The 27113-nt window shown below is 37.7% G+C and overlaps 4 protein-coding genes, 1 non-coding gene and 1 pseudogene across 8 annotated transcripts; 4 read left to right on the forward strand and 2 right to left on the reverse strand.

Annotated features, from left to right (window-relative positions):
* LOC18769796 (ubiquitin carboxyl-terminal hydrolase 12) lies at positions 1-11247 on the forward strand. Of its 4 annotated transcripts, none has more exons than XM_020568164.1 (32): positions 1-171; positions 399-465; positions 687-837; positions 939-1096; positions 2327-2592; positions 2693-2911; positions 3024-3132; positions 3227-3342; positions 3664-3762; positions 4299-4408; positions 4917-4991; positions 5463-5541; positions 5648-5794; positions 5899-5979; positions 6092-6211; positions 6368-6490; positions 6896-6973; positions 7090-7178; positions 7264-7372; positions 7546-7614; positions 7717-7827; positions 7984-8039; positions 8140-8317; positions 8418-8519; positions 8624-8695; positions 8872-8937; positions 9173-9238; positions 9460-9546; positions 9710-9826; positions 9949-10023; positions 10122-10208; positions 10641-11247. In XM_020568164.1, exons 1-32 carry the CDS (start codon positions 142-144, stop codon positions 10680-10682), a joined length of 3354 nt encoding a protein of 1117 aa, XP_020423753.1. In that variant the 5' UTR covers positions 1-141; the 3' UTR covers positions 10683-11247. The 4 variants fall into 4 exon arrangements, with proteins under 4 accessions (XP_020423753.1, XP_020423755.1, XP_020423754.1 ...); XM_020568166.1 differs by having other exon boundaries at positions 690-837; XM_020568165.1 differs by having other exon boundaries at positions 402-465.
* Positions 12843-13883, forward strand: LOC18770248 (cyclin-L1-1). Its single transcript, XM_007203619.2, has one exon. It carries the CDS (start codon positions 12843-12845, stop codon positions 13881-13883), a length of 1041 nt encoding a protein of 346 aa, XP_007203681.2.
* On the forward strand, positions 14843-16543 carry LOC18770713 (annotated as a pseudogene).
* Positions 17981-20571, reverse strand: LOC18771135. Its single transcript, XM_007202706.2, has 7 exons — positions 20222-20571; positions 20059-20146; positions 19917-19987; positions 19669-19788; positions 19442-19554; positions 18341-18440; positions 17981-18126 (listed from the first exon to the last, which is right to left on the reverse strand). The coding sequence occupies exons 1-7, from the start codon at positions 20535-20537 to the stop codon at positions 18032-18034; spliced, it is 903 nt and encodes a 300-aa protein (XP_007202768.2). The 5' UTR covers positions 20538-20571; the 3' UTR covers positions 17981-18031.
* Positions 20676-20748, forward strand: TRNAR-CCU. Its single transcript has one exon. It is a non-coding gene; the product is annotated as a tRNA-Arg (tRNA).
* Positions 21028-26937, reverse strand: LOC18769803 (probable glutamate carboxypeptidase 2). Its single transcript, XM_007203990.2, has 10 exons — positions 25587-26937; positions 24129-24371; positions 23650-23802; positions 23453-23521; positions 23269-23356; positions 23020-23103; positions 22811-22899; positions 22200-22313; positions 21541-21675; positions 21028-21380 (listed from the first exon to the last, which is right to left on the reverse strand). The coding sequence occupies exons 1-10, from the start codon at positions 26535-26537 to the stop codon at positions 21198-21200; spliced, it is 2109 nt and encodes a 702-aa protein (XP_007204052.2). The 5' UTR covers positions 26538-26937; the 3' UTR covers positions 21028-21197.

Consider the following 27113-nt stretch of genomic DNA (forward strand, 5'->3'; position numbering starts at 1 on the left):
GCCAGTTTCTTTCGGGAGTGTCCCCTCCTTTGCAAAACGAAGCCCCGCTTCTCTCTCTCTCTCTCTCTCTGCCTCTCTTTCTTTCACTGTTTCCATTTATCTCTCAGATTTGTCGATCGGACGGCTCATTGCTCGCCATCAATGACTATGATGACTCCTGCACCGTTAGATGTACGTACCAACTTCTCATCAACGTTTCCACTGTCGTTTTCCATTGAATTTCGGTTCGGTTCTTTGTTTCTGATCGACTAGGGTTCCTAGTGGCATCCGGTGTTTTCGAATTGACTTGAATTTTTGAAAATTCACTACTTGCAGTGATTGATTTGCTAGGGTTATGATTCAGTAGGATAGGGTTAGGTTTTGCCCGATCAGAGCTCTGATTTTGTTTCCTTTTCCAGCAGCAAGAGGACGAAGAGATGCTTGTGCCGCACTCGGATTTGGTCGAAGGCCCTCAGCCCATGGAAGGTTTCATTTTTATCAATTTTTCGATGATTCACTGTTTGAAATTCATAAGTTTGTGTTTACAGCGTGGTTTTAGAGCTTTAAATGTTGCATAATTGATCTGAAAGAATTGATTTTTGTGTGAGTTTGGTATCATGATGTGTGATTAGAGTTCAAGTGATTGCATTTTCTTTAGGGTTTTCGTTTTGTTGTTTTGAAATTTACGGTATTTGGTGTGTTGGTAGTAGCCCAAGTGGAGCCCGCTGCTAGTACAGTTGAAAGTCAGCCAGTGGAGGATCCTCCAACCATGAAATTCACTTGGACTATTGAGAACTTTGCTAGGTTGAACACCAAGAAGCACTACTCTGACATGTTTATTGTTGGCGGCTATAAATGGTATTTTTCCCTTGTCAATCAATTGTCAAAAACTGATTTACGCAAGTTGGCTTATTTGGTATCTTAGTGATTCAATTAATTGCTTTGGTTTGTTTTGTCAGGCGGATACTAATATTTCCCAAGGGAAACAATGTGGACTACTTGTCAATGTATTTGGATGTGGCGGATTCTGGGACATTGCCATATGGGTGGAGTAGATATGCGCACTTCAGCTTGGCTGTAGTTAATCAGATCCAGACCAAGTACTCAATAAGAAAGGGTATATTTCGTTATTAGTCTTATTTCCTTTTTGCATTTAAGTTTGTGCATTTGCTAGGTTGTCGTTTTCGTTTTCCTTTTTTTCTTTTTTTTTCCTCTTTCGAGGGCTTTTGCTTCGCTGTCATTCAGTAGTAATTTGTAGTTAAGGGTTTCAATTAGAACTTCTTTTTCGTGGAGTGGACGTATTGGCTTTCAACTTCACAGTTCTTGGGTGATTTCATTTTGTACACAATGAATTGCTAAGTAATAACCTGAGTGTTTTTTTTTTGTAAGCTTTTAATTCCAACTTTTACTCGTTAAAATTTAAAACAAAAAATAAAAACAAACTCTTCTACCCCCTTTCTCTCTAACACCTTGGCCGACGCCGGCAGCACCATGGCCTGACCATCTGCCCTTGGTAGCTTTTTTCTTAGTTTGAATTTCTCAAGTTTGAAAAGAGAAAAGAACAATTAGGGACATAAACGTTGTTCACTAACAAATAATTGAAAGGGGCAAACTCTGCAAATTCTTCGGTTCAAATAGAGTAACCCAAGTTCTGTTAAAGATTCATACAACACTTTAATTAATTCTTCATTATCTGTTCTTACCTAGCATGTACTAGATTAAAATTTGGAAATTATCGTCACCTATATTTTTCATCTGTTAATGTGATATGTTATTGTTTTGCTTGTGCTTGAGAGGAAAACATTAAGCCATGGGGCAAAGTAAAAAACACACAACATTAGTTTCCATCCAGAACAGGGGCAATCGGTTAAAGAAAGAAATAAGATGACAGATCTTAACGGTTATCTCATCTCACTGGCCATTAAATGTCACCACAGCCTGCATGCATTTGAAATGTATGTGGTCAAGGAATTGATTGAAAAATAATATGTTAGTCCTTTTACAAGGATCTAGAGGTCAATTGGAGATTAACACTAAAACTGGAAAAAAGGTAGAATTTTTTCAGAAACTGTGTGCAATTAAAAGATTATGGGCAGATTGAATTCTAATTAATAAAGAGGCCGAACACACTAAATCAAGGATATTTATTTATTAATAGATCAGCGTGAATTGGGTCTAGTGACCTTGTTAAAATTGGAGATGTGAAGTACATATATGGTAATAAATTGTATTTTGTTGATGTGTTCAAGAGCCTAATAAACTTTAATTATATCATAGGCATTTGTTTTGCCATTACTAGTGTGTGTGTATATATTCCATTATTCTTGATTCTTGTATCATGTTGCAGATACACAACATCAGTTCAATGCAAGAGAAAGTGACTGGGGATTCACATCATTCATGCCGCTCGGTGATCTTTATGACCCTAGTAGGGGGTATCTGGTGAATGATACAGTCGTCGTTGAAGCTGAGGTTGCTGTCCGTAAGGTTCTTGATTACTGGTCGTATGACTCAAAAAAGGAAACTGGTTATGTTGGGCTCAAGAATCAGGGAGCAACATGCTATATGAATTCTCTACTCCAGACTTTGTACCATATACCTTACTTCAGAAAGGTCGTTTACATGATCTTTTGTTTTCATCATGAGCTCAAAATGAATTGTCTTGTGGGTTTTATATGAAAAGAGTTATCTCAATTGTGGACTTACTTATCAGGCTGTGTATCATATGCCAACAACTGAGAATGACATGCCTTCAGGAAGCATCCCTTTGGCACTACAAAGTTTATTCTATAAGCTTCAATACAATGACAGCAGTGTTGCAACAAAAGAATTGACCAAGTCTTTTGGATGGGATACATATGATTCCTTTATGCAACATGATGTGCAGGAGCTTAATAGAGTTCTTTGTGAAAAGCTTGAAGATAAAATGAAGGTATAGGAAGTTTTCAAAATTTTTTTTTTTGGATGAACGAAGTTATCAATTTTGGGTCTATGAGTGTATTTGTTGTTTAATTATCATTTTTATCATTGTTCTGTGGGTATAGGGAACTGTTGTGGAGGGTACAATACAGCAGTTATTTGAAGGACATCACATGAATTACATTGAATGCATAAATGTGGATTACAAATCTACAAGAAAAGAATCATTTTATGGTATGTATTTCTTGCACAAATTTCAGTTGTTAAGAGTTGGAAATATTTTGTGAATGTCAGTGCATGCCACTGGTTCCTATTTATTTCCTTGCAGACCTCCAGCTTGATGTCAAAGGCTGTCGGGATGTTTATGCTTCTTTTGACAAGTATGTGGAAGTTGAGCGTCTTGAGGGTGACAATAAATACCATGCTGAAGAACATGGTTTGCAGGTTAATTATTGAACTTCTATTGGCAACTTTGCATTTGCACTGTAAATTCTGATATGAAGCTGTGTCGATATATCATTTTCCAAAACTAGTGTTTTTGGATTTATTTACTTTGTCAGTGAGATTTTGAATATGTGGTTCTCAAGGCATTTGTGCGTGGCTTTGGGCATGTTATGTTGTGTAATTTTTTATGGATTCTGTCCTTAGTTTTCATCCTTCCATTAAATCACTTGCCGAAGCGAGTGTTCTTACGTATATTTCTTTGATTATGAAAATTTTCGAATAATTTTCTCAAGGCATTTTTGGAACTGATGTTTATTCCAGGATGCTAAGAAGGGTGTCCTGTTTATTGACTTCCCTCCCGTTCTTCAACTTCAGTTAAAGCGATTTGAATATGATTTTATGCGAGATACAATGGTTAAGGTTTGTATTGGAATTCAATTTTCCTGCTTCAGTTTCTACTATGCTTTATCACTTGGTTCCATCATGTGCTCAGCATTTACTCGAGTTGACCTGTAAGATGTACTGTAATGTTTTACTACTAAAGTAAAGCTTCTGAGTCGAACTTAAAACTGTAGCATGTAAAGTATGTTTCTTCAAATTCTTATAACTCCAGGTCAAGGACTTGTGTTTACCTAATTGCTTCAATTAAATTTTTTTTATTTTTTTTTTGGTTTTAGGACTGCATGCTGAAAGAAGGACAAAAACCTTTCTATGTTATTATATTAACTTATAGGAATTCTTTTTTCCTTTATTATTATCTGCAGTGTGTACTTTATTTTCTTCCCCCTTTTAGTTGAATCTTCTCAATCTAGTGAATTATTTTTATTTGAAATTATATAACTAATCAAATTTGTTTTTACCTTTTTATTCGTTTGCTGTGTGTGATAATGGTATTTCTTAAATGGAAAGTGAATTCATTATCATGGTAAAAATGTTGTATTATTTGTTTGTGGCAGATAAATGATCGCTATGAATTTCCTCTTCAACTTGACCTTGATAGGGAGAATGGCAAATATCTATCACCTGACTCAGATAAGAGTGTCCGCAACCTCTACACTCTTCATAGGTATCCATTGTCTATGATATCATATAGTGAATCTGTTTCCTAAATTTGGCAATTTATTTCAATGAAATATACTTTCTAGACCTTGCATGCTCCATGTGGAAGGCGGTCCCTTGCTGAGTGTATCATAGAAATTTGCCTCTGCTTTGCATATGATGTACACAGTGGATGGATCACCTTTTTTCCTTGACGTTGAGTTGTGTTATATAACTTTCTATCTTATGTATGACCATTGATGATATTTTGGAATCCCCTTCTTTATCAAAGTTTCTTCATGCCTGTGACTATTGAGGGATGGTGCCTGTCTACCCTAGTTGATTGGGTTGGATCCTGAAAAATGGTTCAGGTTTTATATATCATTTGGTTGTGCTCAACTCTAATAATAGTATGAAAATTCCTAATGAAAGATACGTAAGACGGTTTCTCAAGTCTGTTTTTTCATGTGGTGTGTAGATTCATTATCTTTCCTTTGGAATTACTTAGTTACTGTAATGTTTATTTACTGTTGCAGTGTCTTGGTTCATAGTGGTGGGGTGCACGGCGGACATTACTATGCTTTTATCAGGCCAACCCTCTCTGACCAGTGGTATGTACCTGCATAATCAATGCTTTTTATGATTGTTTGTACAGTCTCTTGCCCACAGAAAGACACGAGTGTCCACACACACTGACCACTCATAATGCTATTTTTTTCCTTGCCTTCTCTTATGAGTTAGGTTTACATCCATGTTTCTCACCACAACCTCTGGTTTTTTGGTTGCCTGATTGTAAACTGTAAAGAAAGCACCAATTTTGTTATCTGCATTTGATTATGAGAAATTGGAAAGGATTTTCATCTTTCTATCTCAAAGGTTACATGATTACTGGGTTATGGTTTTTCAGTTTTTGGGCAGAAATGTTGGTTAGTAATTTTGAGTAATGTGTTTTCGAGTTTTACTTTGGTGTTTATTTGGAGTGTTATGCATGGCTTTGAGTGTTTTTGTTCATGCATTTTCATATACGTTGATTATCTGTCGGTTGATGTAATTTCGATTTAATTTGTCCTCCCTTGTTTTAGGTACAAGTTTGATGATGAACGTGTGACAAAAGAGGATGTGAAGAGGGCATTAGAAGAGCAATATGGTGGTGAGGAAGAGGTAAATTCTTTGTTTTTTGGCTTTATCCCAACTGTCCAATCATCCTTAACGTTTTAAACGTGGGTTAATTGTGAACTGACCTTTTGTTGTCTTCTATTTCTTACAGTTGCCACAGACCAATCCTGGCTTTAATAATACTCCTTTCAAATTTACAAAATACTCGAATGCATACATGCTTGTGTATATACGGGACAGTGATAAGGACAAAATAATATGTAACGTTGATGAGAAAGACATAGCTGAACACTTACGGGTAAATACTTGTTTTTAAATCTAGTTAATGTTTATATCAAGTGTAAGTTCTGCATTAAAGTGTCCAAGTAAGAGATGGGACTGACATTCTTTGTTTCATTTCAGATAAGGTTGAAGAAAGAACAAGAAGAAAAAGAAGACAAAAGGAGATATAAGGCACAAGCACACCTCTATACGATTATTAAGGTAAAGACTCTTGTCCGTCCCTGTTATCACCATTGCTTGTTCAGAAGTGCTTGTACAGGTATTTGGTGTACATCAAAAAATTATGTTAGAGGCAATTTATTGGTATGTTTAGGTTGCTCGAGATGAGGACCTGGCAGAACAAATTGGAAGGGATATATATTTTGATCTTGTGGACCATGACAAAGTTCGTAGTTTCCGTATTCAGAAACAGACACCATTTAATCTTTTCAAGGTACATCTCTACAAGCTGACTTTTATGCATTTATATCTTCCTTTTTCTTTTCCCTACTTTTGGGGTTATGGAAGAAGATTGGTGATTTTTAGTGCAACAGATTCTGAATTCAGTTTTATTATTATGAGAATTTCAAATTTCAAATGATTCTCACAGGAGGAGGTTGCAAAAGAGTTTGGTATACCAGTGCAATTTCAGCGCTTCTGGATTTGGGCTAAGAGACAAAACCACACATATCGCCCCAATCGACCATTGACACCTCAAGAAGAACTACAATCAGTATGTACTTCACCCTTGTTACTTTTTAAAGGATTTTCAAATTTACAAGCATAAACCTGGAGGCCCTGGTCCTAAAGAAGTGCTTAATGAAAGAATTTTATAGAATTCAGATAGTCATTCTACTTTCGATATTGTTTGGGGACCAGGGGAGTTCTTCTGCTATACATCTCTCTCTCTCTCTCTCTCTCTCTCTCTCTCTCGTGTACATGTATTCATGGGAAACACCTCCGTGGCATTTTAAAATGAAATTATTCCACTATGGAGAAAAAATTGTGTTGGCCAGTGGTAACCCTTTGATCTCAGATTTTGAAATGATTAATAATGTTTTGAATTGCACAGCTATGCCAAGAAGAGCTTGGTCTATGTACCTTATGTAAGCTAATGACGACTGGTTGCGTTTTTCAGGTCGGACACTTGAGAGAGGTATCAAATAAAACACACAATGCAGAGCTGAAGCTGTTTTTGGAAGTAGAGTTTGGGCCGGTAATCCATTCTTACTCTATGGTTGTTATAACCTGTGGTTTGAGGCTTATTGCTGTTCCAATTGCTGCATGAAAGGGATCATATATTACAATTTATTGCTCCTGTAATTACTTCAGGATCTACGCCCTATTCCTCTGCCCGACAAAACCAAGGAAGATATCCTGCTGTTCTTTAAGCTTTATGAACCTCAGAAACGAGAACTACGGTACCTAAGGCTCTATTTGCTGAGCTGAATATTTTCTTTTAACTTTATTCATGTTTGCTGATCTAAGTGTCTTGTGTGTTACCAGTTTTGTCGGTAGGCTATTTGTGAAGAGTTCTAGTAAGCCAGTAGATATTTTGGCAAAATTAAATCAATTGGCTGGTTTTGGCCCCGATGAAGAAATTGAACTTTATGAGGTTTGTTTCGCATTCATTTTTTGGGCATCAGCTGTTTCATACCCTACATATATACATATATGTATTGTGTATCTGCATTTTTAATATTTGATGCATCCTTTGGTATAGCATTCTTAAGCAAGATTTAATATATCTTAAGCCACAGTTGATATGTGTTTTTGTGCTACATTCAGGAAATAAAGTTTGAGCCTTGTATCATGTGCGAACACCTTGACAAGAGGACCTCATTTCGATTAAGTCAGGTAAACATTGCTATGTTGCATGCTTGCAAGAGGACATCATTAACGTTTTGATGCTTTTACAAGTACATTGCTAGTTAACTGTCTGATGCTTTCCTTTTCCAGATTGAAGATGGAGACATCATTTGCTTTCAGAAATCTACTCCACTTGAAAGTGAAGAAGAATGTAAATATCCTGATGTTCCTTCATTTTTGGAATATGTACACAATCGCCAGGTACAGGCTGCGGAAACTTTTGTTTGGTTTTTAGTTTAGATGGCATTATTCAATTATTGCATCGTAACAGTCAGCATTGCTTTTGCAGTATTTTCTTATAGCTTTATTATGTTGAATGTTAATTCTAACCATATGGAATGATTTGATGCTTTGCAGATTGTTCATTTCCGTTCTTTGGAGAAACCGAAGGAGGAGGATTTTAGTTTAGAATTGTAAGCACTTCTGTCTGGAACCATTGCCCCTCATAGTTGGGCTGTCCATCATTGTTGTGTTATTCAGTGCTAAAACTGTTTTATTCTTGTTGTTTTCTAGGTCAAAGCTACACACTTATGATGATGTGGTGGAGAAGGTGGCTCGCCAAATTGGTTTGGAAGATCCTACTAAAATCAGACTCACCGCTCATAACTGCTATTCTCAACAACCTAAGCCCCAACCAATCAAATATCGGGGAGTAGAGCATTTAACAGATATGCTAGTCCATTACAATCAAGTAAGTCGTATTGCATTGAACGGCTTCTGTTATTTAATTCTCACTCTCATAAACATCATGTATTGTGGCTGCTAATTGTGTTTGTCATTCCCTTTCACAGAGCTCTGATATTTTGTATTATGAGGTCTTGGACATCCCTCTTCCAGAATTGCAAGGCCTAAAAAACCTGAAAGTTGCTTTTCATCATGCTACAAAAGATGAGGTCCGTGTGAAATATTTGGCCAGTATTTCCTGTTTATGGAGCATGCTTATCCTAATCTGTGTATCCTAATCTGTGTATCCTAATCTTGTGTAATTTGTTTACAGGTGGTGATTCACAATATTAGATTGCCAAAACAGAGCACTGTTGGCGATGTGATTAATGTACTTAAAACAAAGGTAAGGTTTCTCTTTATTGTGGTTTTTCATTTATTTACTATCCATGAATGTCCACATTGAAATTTTCGCCAACCATGTGAGATGTCCCTGAATGCTTGATAAGATTATCCCCTCCTTTTGAAGTTGCTGATAAAGCTATAATGGATTTCACTCTATTTATGGTGTACCTGTAACAGGTAGAGCTGTCTCATCCAAATGCAGAACTCAGACTGCTCGAGGTTTTCTATCACAAGATCTACAAGGTAACTACTTGTATGCCAGATGTATCAGGATGTTAGCTCTTTTTCTGGGTCATATTTTCCCCAGAAGTGATATGCTTGGACCTAGCACCATTTGTACTGTTGATTACGAATGATATTTTTGCATGTTTTCTGTATGGATCTCCAATTGTGTTGGGGGGTTTTTTGCTTTCTCCTTTATAATTTATTTGTTTTAATCAAAGGAGTAGTGAGCGCTAATAATTCCTTATTTTTTCAGATCTTCCCACACACTGAAAAGATTGAGAACATAAATGACCAGTACTGGACTTTGCGTGCTGAGGAGGCAAGTTCCTTTCCCCCCTTTTTCTTTATTTAGTTTTATTTGAAGAGATTCTTCTTTTATGCAGTTGAACATTTTCAGACTAAGAATCTAGTTTAATGGCAAGATTTGTAATCTACTTTCCCCTTTTGAATTAGCTTTGCTTATCTTGTATAGGACTGGACTGGATTGGTTCATGTCACTGTTATTTTTTAAGCTGACTGGTTTTTATTTCTGTTTATCAGATTCCAGAAGAAGAGAAAAACTTGGCTGTCCATGATCGCTTGATTCATGTTTACCACTTTACAAAGGACACTGCACAGAACCAGATGGTATTGGAATCTTTTATGAATGTAGATGAGAATTTGACAAATTTTAATAGAGTTTTGCTTTTTAAAAATGAACTATTTCATTCTGTTTCAATTAATGATGTTGGAAGATTTCACCCAAATACTTGTGATTCTTATTTCTTGGTGATGATTTTTTCTTCAACAGCAAGTACAAAATTTCGGGGAACCTTTCTTCTTGGTCATCCATGAAGGTGAAACTTTAGCTGAAGTTAAAGTACGCGTACAAAAGAAATTACAGGTCCCCGATGATGAGTTTTCAAAGGTACTTGAAACACACCTTGTATCTATTTGAAGGTCACTAGAGGGAAAGAGTGTTCTATGGCTATAATTAATGGTTTTTTTTTTTACTCTTCTTCCTCAACTGATTCCCTTTTGTTTGTGTAGTGGAAGTTTGCATTCTTGTCACTCGGTCGTCCAGAGTACTTACAGGATTCTGATATTGTTTCCAGCCGATTTCAGGTATGTCTTTGATCTAATGAGGTTAAATATGAACTGTGGTTCTGTGTATTGCGTGTGCGGGTTCTTTAATTCCAATATTTTGGCTTTGTTTTCTATAGAGAAGAGATGTTTATGGTGCTTGGGAGCAGTACCTTGGGTTGGAGCACTCGGATAATGCTCCTAAGAGAGCTTATGCCGCAAATCAAGTGAGTTTAAATACTTAATGGCGTCCAATGCACTGAATAGAACCATATTATCAGGGTTTTCCAAATTATGAAGTTTGCAAAAAGAAAAGGGAGGGGAAGACAAAGCTACTAACATCATACAAACTTGGGAGATTTTGGAAAAGCCCAAAGGAGAGAGAAAATTTTTAAAAGAAGCAAAAATGGACAAAATTGCCCTTATTTATTTTTTGATTTCCTAAGAAATCCTTTACATTTGCATGTCTTTGGTTTGAAAGTTGAGAGGTTATTCCGTCTTTTTTCAAAAAGCTTTGGCTTTTTCCAAAAGTGAAAGTTTTTTTATGAGTAAAACCTAAATTTACTTACAAACTTCACATGCTAATGCTAGAATATGGTGTATAAAAAATGGATGCCTCCCATTTCTTACTATTGATTCACCTCAAAATGTTTTTGCAGAACCGTCACGCATATGAGAAGCCAGTTAAAATATACAACTAATAAGACCGATGATCCTCGAGTGGAGCATCAGCTTGTACTAAGCATCCTTCCCTGCCACAGAGGCAGTCCAGAAATAGGCACGATGCGAACGAGTGGCACATCCAAAGAACGAAGCTCGCATGTAGGTGCTTCGGGTAGGATTCAGTTATTGTATTGTGAGCTCAATTATTCATTCATGTGGGTGGGGGAATGGGAGGATCATCTCCTGGATGTGTAGTAAGATTATTACTCCCTGCTTGAGTTCTGTTCTGTTCTTTTTGTTTGTTTTTTACTCCGTATTGAAGGCACCTCCTTGCTTTGAGAGGTTGGTTGCTTTCCTTATACAGCTCCATTGTAATTTAGCAGTACATAAGGAGATTTTGAGGGCATGTATATCGGGTACAGTCGGCTGCATTTAGGATTGTTCCGTAATATTATTTTTCTTCATGTTCAATTAATTTTATCGTAATTTGGTGCAAGACGAGTGAAAGAATTAACAAAACCTATGGAAATGAGTCTGTATTAGCAAGGTTTGGCTGGCCCACAATTATGGCTTTCGGATTTTATAAGATATATGATTGGATCAGTATGGGATTTTTTTTTTTTTGTCTGAAGTATGTTTGTGTTTATCGGGCCATTTTCCGGTTCATCTATGGAAGAGCTTATGATTTAGCATTTCAGTTCTCAAATAAATGTAGAGAAATGGTGTATCGAATTCAAGTAAAAATATTAATAAGCAATGTAATTGAAAACTCTACCTAAATTTGTTGCCTTCTTAACAATTGGTTTGACCATTTCCCTTCCTCCCTCGTCCTGTGGCGGCGGGATCTGGATGGCTAGTTTGCTTTGGTATTCCTTCCTTGGCTGGCTGCCTCCATGTTTGTTGTTTGGGCTTTTTTCCTTACCTTTTGGCCGTTAATGAAGTACCTTTTCGACAACAACAAAAAAAAAACCGAACAATTGGTTTGGCATTCACAGCTTTGTTTATTGTCGTCTTTCCTTTTTTACTAATAAAACTCGGTTATCTTGTTTTATGCAAGACCAAGGTTCATTTTACCTTTTTAAGTGTGTTGGATGTTTTCTTTTGTTGATTTAAGAGGAGAGATGAGGAATAGAAAATAGTTGTACTTGTAGTAAGCATGCTCTATCCATATATTGGAACCTGAAGTCGGTTCTTTCTCTACCACCATTGTAATTTGTGGAGAAAGAAACCTCAATGTCTACCTGGTTGATTTTTTTTATGCCAAGTTATGTTCGCATGCTGATGAAGTAATGGAAACTGTCTAGAGGTACTATTTTGGCAATGAACAAGTTGAGGTAAAATTTCTTTAGTAGTTTCAAGTTTCAACAAGAAATTAGTAAGGAATTACAACCAAATAAGAAAACTTGTACAACTAATCCTCCTAATCCAAATACAAATATGAAGGATCTGCATTCCTAAATAGGAAACTACTAAAAACTGAACAATCAGAGCCCATCTCCAGCCCAGCAGTACTAGTTCTGCTTGCTACAAGTAGAAGAAGAGTCCTCCTCCTCCTGAGTCGCAGGCAGTGGCGGCGGCAGCACGCAGTAGTCATGATGAGTGGCGATTTGTTCCCTTGTCGCATTCAAAAAGTTTGTGATGATATTAAGGTATTACTTTGTCAAATTCAAGTCGTGTGTGTGATGATTTCAAGGTATTGCTCTGAAAAACTACGACTAGTATTGCCCACGCCCACCCTCTCCCCACCTCCGAGTCCAATTCCTTAATATAGCCTATCATTTTTTGTTGGAGCTCCTCAAGGTCCTTAGCCTTGTCCATTAAGTCCTTATGAATAGTCGTAGCCTTAGCTTCCTCAGCAGCATCAACAGCAGCTCTTACGTCCATTTTGAATTGAATTATGAAGGTATGAAGGTAGGTGCACCTTTGACAAGAAGTTGGAACTAGAAGGAATATAATCAACTTCTTCTAGGGCAATCCAAAATCTATAGACTGAATTCTCGAATGATGGAGGATGTTGATACAAACTGAATACAAGAGTTTAATTTAATTAATAATTAAATCCTATTCCTACTAAGACTAGTTAGTAGTTAGCAATCCTAATCCTATTCGGACTAATAATTATTTAAATTATACTATGAATGAAAGCAAAGCAAAACTAAAAAAAGAAAAGAGCCAAGAAAGAAGGGAGAAGCTATACAATGATATACAGGGCGATTTTAGACACCTTCTATCTGACCGATGAGCAATTGCACAACTCGCCGTCGAGAAAGGACGGTATAGATGAGGCCACGGAGACCATGCTCAGAATCTATGGCTGTGAGTTAATCCAAGGAAGCGGAATTTTGCTCAAATTACCTCAAGCAGTTATGGCCACTGGTCAGGTTCTGTTTCACCGATTCTATTGTAAGAAGTCGTTTGCAGGCTTCAACGTCAAGAAAGTTGCTGCTAGCTGTTTGTGGCTTGCATCAAAACTGGAGGAGGAATGCCCTAAAAAAGCCAGGCAGGTTATCATTGTTTTCCACAGGGTGGAATGTAGAAGGGAGAACAAGCTAGCAATTGAGCCTTTGGACTTGAATTCAAAGAAATATTCGGACATGAAGACGGAGTTGAGTAGAGCAGAAAGACATATTTTAAAGGAGATGGGTTTCGTTTGTCATGTTGAGCATCCTCATAAGTTTATATCAAATTATCTTGCCACTCTGGAGACATCCACACCGCGGGAATTAACACAAGAAGCCTGGAATCTAGCAAATGACAGTCTGCGTACGACATTGTGTGTGCGATTCAAGAGTGAAGTTGTTGCTTGTGGTGTAGTTTACGCTGCTGCTCGGAGGTTTCGAGTTCCCCTTCCTGAGAATCCGCCATGGTGGAAGGCATTTGATGCTGAGAAATCAGGGATTGACCAAGTTTGTAGGGTGCTGGCTCATCTGTACAGCCTTCCTAAAGCAAACTACATACCAGTCTGTAAGGATGGAGGAGATTCTTCTTTTACTAACAAGTCATGGAATTCAATCTCTCAAGAACCACTTCCAAAGGAAAATAGCCCATCAGCTATTGACGATAAAAGCAAGGAGAGGGAGAAGGAGAGAGACATAGACAGATACAGAAGCATGAGGATAGAGCAGCAAAAGATTAGGGGGCATTTGGAGAAATCAAGACATCACAGAGATCGTGACTATCACAATTCCTCCTCTTCTTCACGGGATGAGGATCTCCATAGACATCATTCCTACGTTTGAACTGATCATCAAGGCATCTCTCTTTTTCTCCTAAACTTTAACGGAACTGAAAATACTTTGGGCTTGTATACTTGGAGACTAGTTATGGATATGCATGATTAATTCTTTATTAAAGAATACGAGGATTGGGCCTCATATTCTGGTATTTTAAGGTTTGTTCAGTTTTATTAGTTTCCTATTTAGGAATGCATATTATATTTGGATTAGGATTATTAGTACAAGTTCATATTTGGTTGTAATTACTAATTTGTTGAAAAGTAATTTTACCTTAACTTCTTCATTGCTAATAACCAATTTTCCTACTCCTAGTCTTCTTAACTACAAGTCTTAGTAGGAATAGGATTTATATTCCTACTAGGATTAGGTTTTCTTAATAAAAAGGAATAAAATGTTAAATTCAGTGGAGATGGCATTTGGCCAATTTCTCAAAAAGCTTATATATCATGGGGTTACTTTTCAAAAGAGAGAAAAGTACTTCATTCGTTGAATTGCAGAAGGTGTCAAACTAAAACCTCAGAATTACCTTTCTTTACTGAAGTTTTCAACTTCTATGAAAGAGGAAACCAGTTAGAAGTTACCACTTTGTTGGAGATACTCCTGCCAATTTGTGGGAATAATGTTTTACCAAGTGTCTAAGTTGTATAGGGTTTGTGAAAAATGGTGGAAAGGACCCTTAGTCATTGCATTTATGGCAAAGGATTCCTCATAGTATCTTTGTTACCTTCATATGTAGCCTTTACTCTGTTAAAAAATGTTTATATTTGAGAGTTTTTAATTAATTTATCACTCAAGATCAAGACTCCACAGTTTCTTTTCTTTCAATGTAACCTAAAAAAAAAGGTACTTGACTTGAGGTTAGTTGTTAAATTTTTTTATTTTACGGGGGAGTGGATAGTAATTTTCGTTACCTAGAATTATTCGCTACAAAATTTAATTTACAGCTTTGCTGGCGGTGGCCAATGAGTTGGATAAGCTACCTGGATCCATGGACAAACAAACATGGATTGTTCTTCTCAGTCACAACCAACACTGTTTGTTTTAACAAAATCTTCAATGGTGAGTTGAAACATGCAGATATTTGGTTGAACTTCATTCTGGAAAATTATCCGGGATATGTTCTTGTTTGTGCAATTTGTTTCCTGGAAAGCATCACAGATCCTGTGAGTATCCAATGAATAAATGTATACACCGACTACCTTTCGGTTCTTTTTGGAAGCACCTAATCATTGTGTCCATGCCCCATGCCCTTTCAGGATCCACTGCGCCCATTAGTGTTAGGTGGTGGTGACTCAATTTCTTACCCTGTTGATTTTCTGTAAAGCATCTCATAGGATTTTGTCATCACTTGTGGGTGGGAAAATTTGAAAATATTCTCAGCTGATAATGTTATATACCATAGAAGATTTTATAAGCATTTGGTATTTCTAAAATATAGATGAAATCTTAGCTATGCTTCTTCTTTTTCTTATCCTTTATATCTATTCAGGTTGGTATGAGATCAATCAACAAAGAAGGTCGTGAACAAGGAAAAAGGTTTGGTGTTGAGCAATATGAAATGCGAACCTTTTCAAGAGATTGTCATTTTTTTGGAAAACCTGGTCTCTCTTCTCCCTCTCTCTGTCTCTCTCCCTCCCTCCTTCCATGTCCCATGTGTATCTTTGTGTTTATACGTATGCATGTACTCATAAGAGTACTGAGAGTAACTCTTAAGAAATTTGTGTTTGACAGAAGGGTACATCTTGATAGATGTAGATTGCCTTGATCCTGCATTTGCTGTCACACATTGAGCCTTGGGGTCTTTCCTTCCGTGATGTTCTCAACATACTCCACAGCCTCCAAGGCGACATTGTTGCTGCAGATGTCGTTGAATTCAACCCGCATGGGATGACTGCAATGGTAGCAGCTAAGCTGGTAAGAGAGTTGACTGCAAAGATATCAAAATGATAAAATCACTACAAAAAATAATGGCAACAGTCACCATTATTTGATGACGGTTGCCACCTTTTTTTTTTTTTTTTTTTTTGGTGAATTATCATGCGCCTTCCTTTGGTACACGTGGAGAAAAAACCAAAAAATTCTTCAAGACTAATTTTCCAATGTGTTTAATTTCTTCATTTTATTCAACAATGTTAATTGGCTTAGACTATGAATTTAATGAATAAGTGGGCCTTTTTCAAGCTGAACTTTTCTTAATTTTGGATTGAATAATTTGGCCTAACAAAATTTTTATGTTTAATTTTTATTTTTAATTTTTTTAATTTTATATATAGTATCGTACTAGATATATATAAAAAGGGGAAACCCTGTGAGTTTGGAGGCTCTAGGTTGCCGCCTTTGCTTACTTGTGCTCAGAGCCTCCCCTGATTATATAAATATATTTATATATTTTTTCTTTCTATTGTGAACTCTTTAGTAAGATAATATTTCCCTATATATATATATGAAAATGAATTTTCATAGGACATGTAATTATTAGAAATAGTAATACCTGGTTTAGTAGTAACACTCAAGTGAAATTAGACGTGCATTGATTTTTCATGTGGGTTGGCTCGACAAAAAAGAAACATGGGAAAAAAAAAAATTGATAAGAGGAAAATAATTGTATGTTGTTTGGGGTAATAAAAGAGAGTTTCTAAATAACTCCAACTTCCGCAACAAAAAGAAACACACGAGTTGGCCCGTTTGCGTTTGGCGAGGGTGTGGCAATAGAATTAATTTAATTAAAATATTAGTTTTCCCAACGAGATTAGGAAACAGAAAACTATAAATACATATGTAGCCTCAGCCTTTTGTAAACACAAGCTACTGTGATTTAGGGTTTCCAAAATTCGCCATAATCTTTTCTCTTTCAAACGATCGAGAGACCCTTCACTTCACTAGCTACTTTCTCTTTCAGGCAAGATGAAGGCTTTGAAGGAAGAGCAATGCGAGCGAGAGGTTCCTGTTGACGTTGACGTTGACGACGATGACGACTTTGGTGGACTCGCTTGCCTTCCCCTCTACGACCTTGAAAGTGAAACCACGACTTTCGATCCCTCCAACTTGTTCGACGACGTCAAACTTGATGATCGCAACTTGGCAATTCTCCAGAAGCCCAAGAAACCACCATGTTACGGCAATTTCGGCAAGGGCAAGGATTTGGAGACCCTCCGCTTGATGCTAAGCGCACCACCTCCACCTTCTTGTCAACAAAACCCTACGGGGCCAACAAAATCTGATGCTCATCATCAACGGCAAGACTGGGATGACGAAGAGAAGTTGGAGAATAGCAAGCGAAAGCTTCACCAAGGCTACCAAGAGTTCCAAAACAAGAGAAAGAAAATTCAATTTCTTGACGTCAAGAACTTGCCTTTGCCATCTAAGCCTCAGCGAGGCCGGGTTTTGAGCGAGAACAAGCCGTTGATCAGTTCGAGGAAGTGCCCAGAGCCTTCTGATTTTTCGGAGAGCCAACAAAACCCTAAGGGGCTCACAAAATCTACTGATCATGATGTTCATCATCGGCAAGATTGGGATGATGAAGAGAAGTTGGAGACTAGTGTTCGAAAGCTTCACCAAGGCTATCAAGAGTTCCAAAACAAGCGAAAGAAAATTCAAGTTCTCGACATCAAGAGCTTGCCTTTGCCGTCTAAACCGGGACGAGGTCGGGTTTTGACAAAGAACAAGTTTCTGACCAGCTCCAGGAAGTGCCGAGCCTTCTGATTTCTCGGAGAACACGTTTCTTATTGTCTAGTTTATTCTTTAATTGATATCAGATGTAAGTACATGGTTTTTGAACCACGAAATGATTATAAGTACATGGTTTTCTAGAACAATTTTAGTTTTTACCCTTTCAAATGTATGTATTTTGGCCTCCATATCGAATGAGGAAAAGGCCCAGGTGCAGGGTTTCGTTTTCTTCCATTTGCTTTGATTTTGTTCTGTGTTTTTTTTTCTCTTTCCTTTTTTTAAATAATAATCATTTTAACTATTGAGTAAATGAAAAAGAAAACAAATACACACATTGCAATTAATAATAATAATAATAACAATAATAATAATAATAATAATAATAATAATAATAATAACAATAATAATAATAATAATAATAATAATAATAATAATAATAATAATAATAATAATAAAAGAGTACATATCAATGCGCCAATTCCTTACAAAACTCTGTATGATATTAAACCATCTACAGTCTCGACAACTAATCGATTCATGCGTACAAGCAGCAGCAAATAAGATCTCGCTTTAGGTCCTATTATGAACAAAAATATCACCAAAATCAGGTCTTGGAAATTGACATCTATAAATAAATAAATAATTTTACCCATCACAAGCTATTTGTCAAAAATTTTGACGGTTAAGAGATTTCGAGTGAGAGTTTTACATACGCCAACAAGCAAGCATAGCTGTCAGCAGCCTATATTGATTCAAACAAAAGTTTAGGCAGAGTTTAAAGAATCACTTACCCAAACCCAAGGATGAAATTTCATCTTGGTGGAAGAAACTACTTCCCTTTGCTTTTCCTTTCAGGCCTGAATTAATTTTCTCAACAGCAGCAAGCAGGTCCTTAACGTCGAGTTCAGTACAAGTACAACACACAAAAACTTCAGAAATCGAAATCACCGTGAGCAACTAAATCGACATCACAAAATCAAAATTATGCTCGGATATCATATAGCAATCAGTTCATTTGTTCTTCTGGGTGATAAACTATAAAGCAAACTGTGATATTTTGATGAGTATAGAGTAAAAAATTGAACTTCGTAAGTTTTCTAATGCACCATTTTTTGTTTTTGGTTTCGATGAAACCAGAGACAATTTGCCAGCATTATTTTTATGTTACATATAAATTATAATGCCACTATATCAAAATCATTCAGGCTACACAATGCATTATGCATATTCATAAACTTCGCATCTTGGTTCATTTTATAGGGTTTATACAAATTTGAAAAGCCATTTTAACTCTATCAATTAGCTTTAAAGATACAGCATATCCATGTGCAAGGAAATTGTTATTTAGACGAGAAATCCATGAACCATGGTTAAATCTGCTATGCAACATCCTCAAATTATGTTTCTACACCAGAAGATGAACAATGACAAAACTGCGGTTTCTTTTCTGATCTTTTACCTTTGGGCTTGTCATAATGTAAAATTTTGGGGTTATCATTCTCAAAGGTCTAGCACAACTAACTCGGAATGTTCATCATTACATTAGTCAGTATCATAAGCCAAAATTGTACATTTCAATATCAATTCTCAATTAAGCAAAATTGTACAATTCAATATCCAAAATTGTTAATCTTAGAGCTATCAGAATGGTATAAATTCATTAAGCAACTATCTCTGCTCTCCTTTTGTCTTTTCGTTATTAACTTAATTTAATCCATTCTCAATTGTTAGATAATACTGGCTATAATTTCACCACATGATTCCAAAATACAGGTACAGGAGCAGTTCCCTTTTTCATGATGCAGGTGATTGAAGCATTATATTGCACTAAAGTATGAAAAACTTGAAGACATAAATTCAACTACAAGAAACCTGAGGTAGAAATTCCATACCTCCCAAGGTGCTAGGCTTTTCATGTAGGAAGGAAGACTCTCATAATCATCCCTAGATACATTTACAAGAGGCAAAGGAACTTGAGCTAGCTTTGGTTTATCCTCACCTTCCCCTGCATTTATTTCACACAGAATGCCAATACCAATATGGGCAATCATTTAATTTTGTTCACAACTAAAGTGATGAGTCTCTAACAAAATGGACCTATAAAGACGACGTTACATACCAAAATCAGAGAGCAATCCATCTCCAGATGCTCCCGAGGTATCCGTAGAATGATCATATGACCCCTTAAAGGACTTAAACTCATGCAAAGATATATCTGGATCCTCATTTCTAGCATTAGCTGCAAGAGAGTAAGCAATAGAAGTGAACTGCATAGCAGCTAGAAAACAAGCAAGAAAATTTCCAGCATTTTTGTGAACACGAAATCACAGACAAACAAAGACTTAGGGTTTCATTTCAATTTCTCACCTTGAAATGCTAAAGTGGCAAGGGAAGCATCCGAAAGTCCAAGCTTCTTTAAACTCAAAGACTCGTCCAATCTAAGCAAAAGCTCACTAAGAAAACACAAATGCAATGTCAATTCCAATTTTCATTTCTTTAATAAGGATACAAAGAGTCGTCTTCTTCATCACTGATACGTGGATCGAATCCGTCCTCTGGATCAACCGGCGTCGTTTCGTGATCATCGATCTCAATTTCTACGTCAAAATCAGAATTAGTCAACAATTACGAATAAATATAAGGGCGTGTTTGGCCGGCGAGAAAATGAGTACCGGGGTCGTAAGCGGACGAAGGAGAGAGACGACGTTGGAGGTGGAGGAGCCGGGTTTGGTTGTCCTTGTAGACCTCGGTGCAGTGGCCCAGGAGCTCCTCGAAGGAGACGGTTCCGAACGACATCGTTTCGAGGAGGTTGAGCTGGGTGCTGGCGGCGGAGACGCGGCGGTTGAGGGATTGGAGGAAGGTGGACGACGCCGTATCGAGAGGGATTGCGCGGCGGTCGACTGAGGTTTTTAGGGCGTCGCAGCTGCTCTGGAGGTGGTTGCAGAAGGACGCTACGCCCTTGCACAAGTTCCGTATAGATTCCTCCATCTCTCTCTCTCTCTCTCTCTCTCAAATTCTGAAGTTCTGAAGAATCTGCTAATTTCTGCTTGTTAATTTCGAATTAAATAGGCGGGAAGCTTGTCAAATGTGTACATATGCAATTAACGGAAGAAGGTAGAACAACAAGCGCCTGTAGCTCAGTGGATAGAGCGTCTGTTTCCTAAGCAGAAGGTCGTAGGTTCGACCCCTACCTGGCGCGAACCTTTTTACAATTTGTTTCAAATTTTGTAAAAAAATATACTTTTGGCCTTTTTGGTTTTAGAATACACCTTTTGCCTTTTTGGTTTTAGTTTAATTTATGAATCAATAACACTTTTTCTCTCGTGCCTATTTGACGCACTTTCTTTTCTTTGTATTAACGCAATAGTTAGAGAGGGGGATTCGAATATGGGACTTTGAGTGCAAGGATGATCTTAACCACTTGAGTTACAAACCCCTTTGCTATTTATAAGAAAAAAAAGCTTCTAATCTCTATATGCAAAAGTTTAAAAGCTTCATAATTTCATTTAGATAACTTTATTACTGTGTACAAAAACTGTAGGTTTACATTACAGGGCAAAAAGATCTATTCTTCTACTCATTGCTCTCATACATACAAGTCAGGGCGGAGATGTTTCTGAGGTTTTCTTTTCTTTTTGTATACATTTATCAGAAAATTTCTCCTCTTAGAGAACTGGCTGCCCTCTGAATGGCTCTGGCCACTCTCCAAATCTCATGCTGAATTTTGGCCTGCCCTTCCATCCCACTCGTTCTCTTTGCTTGAAATATTGCATCTGCTACTCCCGGAAAGAAGAGTAGTTCGCTTTCATGGTCACTAGAAGGCGCAAAAACCTACAAGAAGAAGAGGGAAAAATTATGCAATGTGCTTGTATGACCTCTCCTCTGTATGTCAAAGGCCTACTGACGCGTACAAGACAAGACTACTACTACAATTCAATATGTAATCATTGGCCATCAACTTTAGAGAACCAAGGAAAACAGAAGTACTTACAAGATGCTTGAACCAGTGTCTTCCTTCAAGTCCATCTGAATCAAGGAAGCCTCTTTCAGCAAGCATCAGCCGATCATTCAGGGCCCGCTTCTTCAACAATACTAACTCACTTGTACTTTGTACATCTCTCAGCCTCTGCATTTCAAAACAAGAAGGATAAGTTTCACTGAGTTTTCCAAGGGAAAAAAAATTTCAATGCAGAGATATATCTGCATAAAAATTGACTCTCTTTCCCAGAAAATGTGAACAAAAATTGCATAAAGATATGCAGTTAAATAAAACAATCTAAGACTCAATTGCCCATATGCATGGACCAATTGGTACTATTTGATTGTCATTGAACTGCATTAACTCCCCTTTTATCCAGACAAGGAATAATATACCCATGGGTTTGATTCGATTGCTGTAGTTGTCTTAGTTGTTCCAGACCTTATTGTGGAAGTGTTTAAAGCTTTTCAATGCTTCTCTTGGCATGACCAGATTGGAATGCTCGACCAGAAAAAAAAAAAAAAGAACTAATTCGAATGTTTTGCGTTGACATGAATAAAATTTTCAATTATTTTTTAATCAATCTTAGACCATTAATTTTGACTAACTGACAGCAAAGAAAGGCTCTAGTATAAAAAAACAAAGAGTTTTTCGAAAATTTCTGATTTCACCTGCGCTTCATGTTCAACTTCTTTGGCGGCGTAGGCAAATTCCTGAATTGCTGTTGTGAGAGGATGTAGAGATACACTCCCATCCAACAAGCTGCTCAAAACATCTTTATAATGCTGCCCACAATTCGAAAAGATATAGGGTTAGTATTAAGTTCAAAAGGGCCAACCAGATGCATAAAGGAACCTTAGGCTGCCCATCATTCAACCACAAGCACTTATTAAAAAAAAAAAGAAAAAAAAGCTTTCGTCATTTCTATCTTAATTTTACTCATTCTACCTTGCATTCACGAGACCTTAAATTTGTGCCTATTTCAAATATTTGACTTTGCTTTTTTCGAACCAAAAACAAAACTTTGATTTTTAAGAAGAGAAAGCCTTTGTCATAAGTGATTCATCTGACACTCAAATCCAATAAATTACTTTAGAGAAACTGTGCTGTATCTGAAAGACATTTTTTTATTTCGGCTGCCCAAACTCAACTTAAAATTTTTAGCAATTCCCAATTCCACCAAACAAAATCAGTAAGGAAAAATGTTAACAATCCATATTTCACATAAAGAAGAAATTTAAGAAAAAAAAAATTCTTGACACTACTCGGAGAAGATTAAAACCTTTAATTGATCCACATAAGAGAGGAAATTGAAAGGTAGAATTGAATCGTCAGCCAGGTGAAGGGCTAGAAGTCCCCATATTCCAGCAACTGAGAAAACCACAGGAGAAGTAACATTGAACTTCAACAATAAAGTAAAAGTCTTCAAATCTATTATAAAAAAACCTGATAACAAATACTTTTGTGGACAAATGAGAATAGTATGCTGACCAGCCACATGACGCTGAAACAAAGGATCTCCAAAGTTTACCATCCAGTCATAGGCATCAAAAGCAGTGTGATAGACGGGAAAATCTGAACAAGAATGAAGATTCATCACACTACTGCAATATTAACATGAAAACTTAACTTTGCTACTCGACTTACAAGCAAACCTACATGTTTATACAATTTGGTAAGCCCTTAAATTTTGGCCCAAAAATTTGTCAATCCAGAAGTATGGAAAATAAGAGGGTGTACCTCTCCCATAGTACATATCAATGGAAGGAACTCCTGCATGTTGCACAAATGGGGCAAAATCAGAATCCAGTGCACTAAGTCTTTGGATCTGCAAATCCATGACAGAACATGCTCACCAAAACAGTCATAGCAGATAATACTTGAAAGTATGGAGCAAGAAAGGGAGTTGTGGATGTTCACTTACGTCAATGCTTCTATTTGCAGCCATCCACGTTTCATATACAGTGGCACCCTCTGAATCAGGATCTTTAACCTGAAGTCAGATTGAATACAAGTTAAGCACATTTACTCAAATACAGGCGTCAACACCAACTCACATCCATGGAAACTGACCATAATTTGTTTATAATTGTAGGCATTGTCTATGATTATTTAGTTTACCTTCTTTGTAACCTCAACAATAAGATTGTCCAGCTGAGGAGTCGCGCGAACAAATAATCCTGGCCCTTGAACTGCACAGTCTACATTAATGTAGGCAACAGCTTTGGAGCCCAAATTAGCAAGGTTTTGTTCAACCCACTCAGTAGATCCTACCTGGAAGGATAGAACATAATGAATTTAAACTTGAGAGATCAACACATTGAAGTTTTCAGATAGAACAACTATTATTTAGTATTATGTAAATACAAACAAAGAGAAACACTAATCTATTCCATGCATATACAAACAAAACAAGTGCACTACTTCGAGCATCCATAGTGGAGTCTCTAAAATAATTGCAACTGCAGTTCTGTCACCAACCCACGGGTCTCTTTTAAAATAAGGATGGGTGCCTGGATTCAGCCACCTCTCTTCCAAAACACAAACACACAAAAACACTGGTTAACATCAACTGGCAATTATGATTAAGAATCACCTACCATTCCAAACTCTTCCGCATCCCAACTACAGATAATAATCGTCCTCCTAGGAATCCAACCCGAACGCATCAAAAGAGCGTATCTACGAGCAATGTCAAGTAACGCTGCAGTTCCACTATTGGGATCAACAGCCCCATATGTCCATGCATCTCTATGATTGCCAAGCAGCACATAGCGGTCAGGCTCCTCTGCTCCCCTTATGACAGCAAAAACATTATGAATTGCCACCACCTTTTTCTCCCCCTAAAATTAAGACACATAAAGTACAAGATTAAAAAAAATATACAAGGAGAGAGGGTGTGGGGAAGAATGTTATCAGGGGAACAGGGTTAAATTGTAATAATTTCTCCTTATTTCTTTAGGGTTATTTTTTTCAGAAACTCTAATAGGTAGATAAACAAATTATTTAAAAGCCAAAGAGGAGAATATAAAAGAACGCAGAAAGACATTTATTGAAAGGAGATATCGATGACATGGTAGATGATGCAACACAAAGTGACAGAACAAAAGGCTTTCTAACAGAGACTAAAAGATAAGCTCTCATAAGCACAATGAAAGAAACATGTGTACTCCTCAGCAAACGAGTATCGAATTTCCACATAAATATGAACATTGTGGCACTCAAAATTCTCAATATTGTACAGTTATGGAAATGTCATCAATCTTATTTAAACGTTTATTTAATTCAACCAAATTATTTGCCATTTCTTACTCTGCATTCTTCTCTTATGCTGTTGACAGAAGGAAAAAAATAGCATTTGGCTTCGCTTCTTTAAATAGGTGAGCTTACTATGAATTGAGAGTCTGGGTGTAACACAAGTTCATATGCGCAAAATATTGGGGAAATGAAGTAAACACATGTATAATATACTGCCCAAAAACATTACAACCATTAGGTTCCTCTGTCTGATCCACACCCGAAAAAATGCAGGCAATGGACTCAGTCAAGCAATTCTCCTGTGGCAACACCCATAAAATGATATTCCCACAACTAGTATACAAAAACCATGATTCTAAAAAAATTTACTGCAATTTATAAGGTCAAAATTTTGTAACTTTCCAGTCATCTAATTCTTAGCTAAAAGTTTGCAAATTGAGATACAGACAAACCAAGCAAATATTTCCACATTTGACTAAAATTTCAGTCAAGTCAATAATTCTTCCAAGGTTGGTACCAAATTCTACTAGCTTTTCCACAACACTGTTTCTAGCAAAATCCCAAATTTACAGCTGAAGCTATACCTCCCCAGTGCCCACATCCAATTTTGACTAAAACTTTTACACAACTGCCAGTCTGGATAACAAAACAGAAATAACAGAACACACAAAAGTCAAATAACACACATTCTATTCAAGGCTTTATATCAACACAATTCCAGACAGAAAATTTCCAAAACACTACTTTTTCCCCCACATTTGACTAAAAACCATGCAACAAAAAAAAAAATTGGCACCAACCTGGTAAGTGAAGTTCATCACTGTCGGGCCAGGCCCGACACCCCGGACTCCGGCGGGCAGCGATGCTCGCCATTGATTGGGCACCGGAGAGCCGCCCAGCGTCGCCAGAAGGAGCTCGGCTGCCTCCGCCGACAGCGGCATGGATGGAATTTTTGGGAACCTCTTCAAAACCTCAAGGTCCTCCGGGTCCAGTCTCTCGGCTCCATCAACCCCGGCCCACCCAGGGGTCAGTGGGTCCCCCGCGCCGCTTCTCACAAGCCCCCTCTCAAAACCCTTTTTAAACCCATCATCCCCCTCGGTGTACAATAGCACAGCCAGCGCACCGTTCTGCTCAGCCTTTCCAACCGCTTCGCCTCTGGGCAAGTCACCGCCTCTCTTCACCAGCACTACACACCCGCTAACGTTCACCCCCAGCTCCGCCAGCGCACGATAGTCCTCGTCCGTGCCGTGGTTGGCGAACACCACCTTAGCGTGCGCCGACCCGGAGGGAGAGTAGGCGTGGTAGGCTCCGACGACGCCGTTTTCGGCTGAGAGACCCGGTTCGGTCAACGGGATGTCCACGTGGGAGCCGTTGCTAAAATGCGCGGAGAGTGAGGAGCGGAGTGGGTAGGAGAGGAGGGAGTTGTAGTGGGCCGAGCGGGTGTCGAGGCCCAGGCCCATGAAGTGGGCCCGGACGAAGTGGGCGGTGTCGAGGGAGGGCGGGGTTCCGGCGAGGTGAGAGTGCAGGGTGAGGGCGCGGAGGTAGGAAGCGACGGTGGCGTTGGTGGCGTGGGAGAGGAAAATCCGGCGGAATCGGAGGGCAGTTTGGGGATTTGAGGAGGAGGGTGCAGGGTGGACGTAATGCAGAGTATAAAAGCCCAGAATGCAGATGACGAGGAGAGAGAGGAAGGTGCATGCTGCGGAGGGCTTTGAAGTGAAGAGGGTGGTGGGATTGGGCAGACGTTGACCCATTTTGACTTTTACTCCTACAGACAGAAATTTTTTTAGTTCAGAGAGTTATGGGTGAGAGACGAGGAGGGGAAGAGAAACAGAGGGGAGGGTGGTGGTGGTATTTGAGGAACTTGCTCTGAGTCTGAGCTGCTACTGACAAAAACACTATAAAAGTTCGAGCGTTTCGGTGGGTTTTTTTTTTTCTTTTTAATTGTTTTTGTGATAATTACAAACGATATTTAAAAAGAGAATTCGAAAATGAAAATAGAAACTCGGGTGCAGGAATATCAACTAAATTTCTTTTGCGAGTTTTTATTTTTATTTTATAGAATTTACTTAAATCAAAACTATTATACCATAACTTCGAGTTTGTGTGCTAATAATTAATATTTTGACCTATAAGCTTCTTGATTATGCATACTTAGTGCCTTTCCATGAACATGTTCATGTTGTTGGGTTGACATGAACTTTAAAAAATAAAAGTTTATAAGGTCGAGTGGGGTTATCATAGTGGTTGTAGTCTTCCCTTTTTCCTCTTGTTTGGCACTCAAGATCGAAATTTCGGACTTTCTTTCCTCCAAATATAACCGGAAAAAA

This window comes from Prunus persica, chromosome G7, assembly GCF_000346465.2.
Source record: "Prunus persica cultivar Lovell chromosome G7, Prunus_persica_NCBIv2, whole genome shotgun sequence".
NCBI lineage: Eukaryota > Viridiplantae > Streptophyta > Magnoliopsida > Rosales > Rosaceae > Prunus > Prunus persica.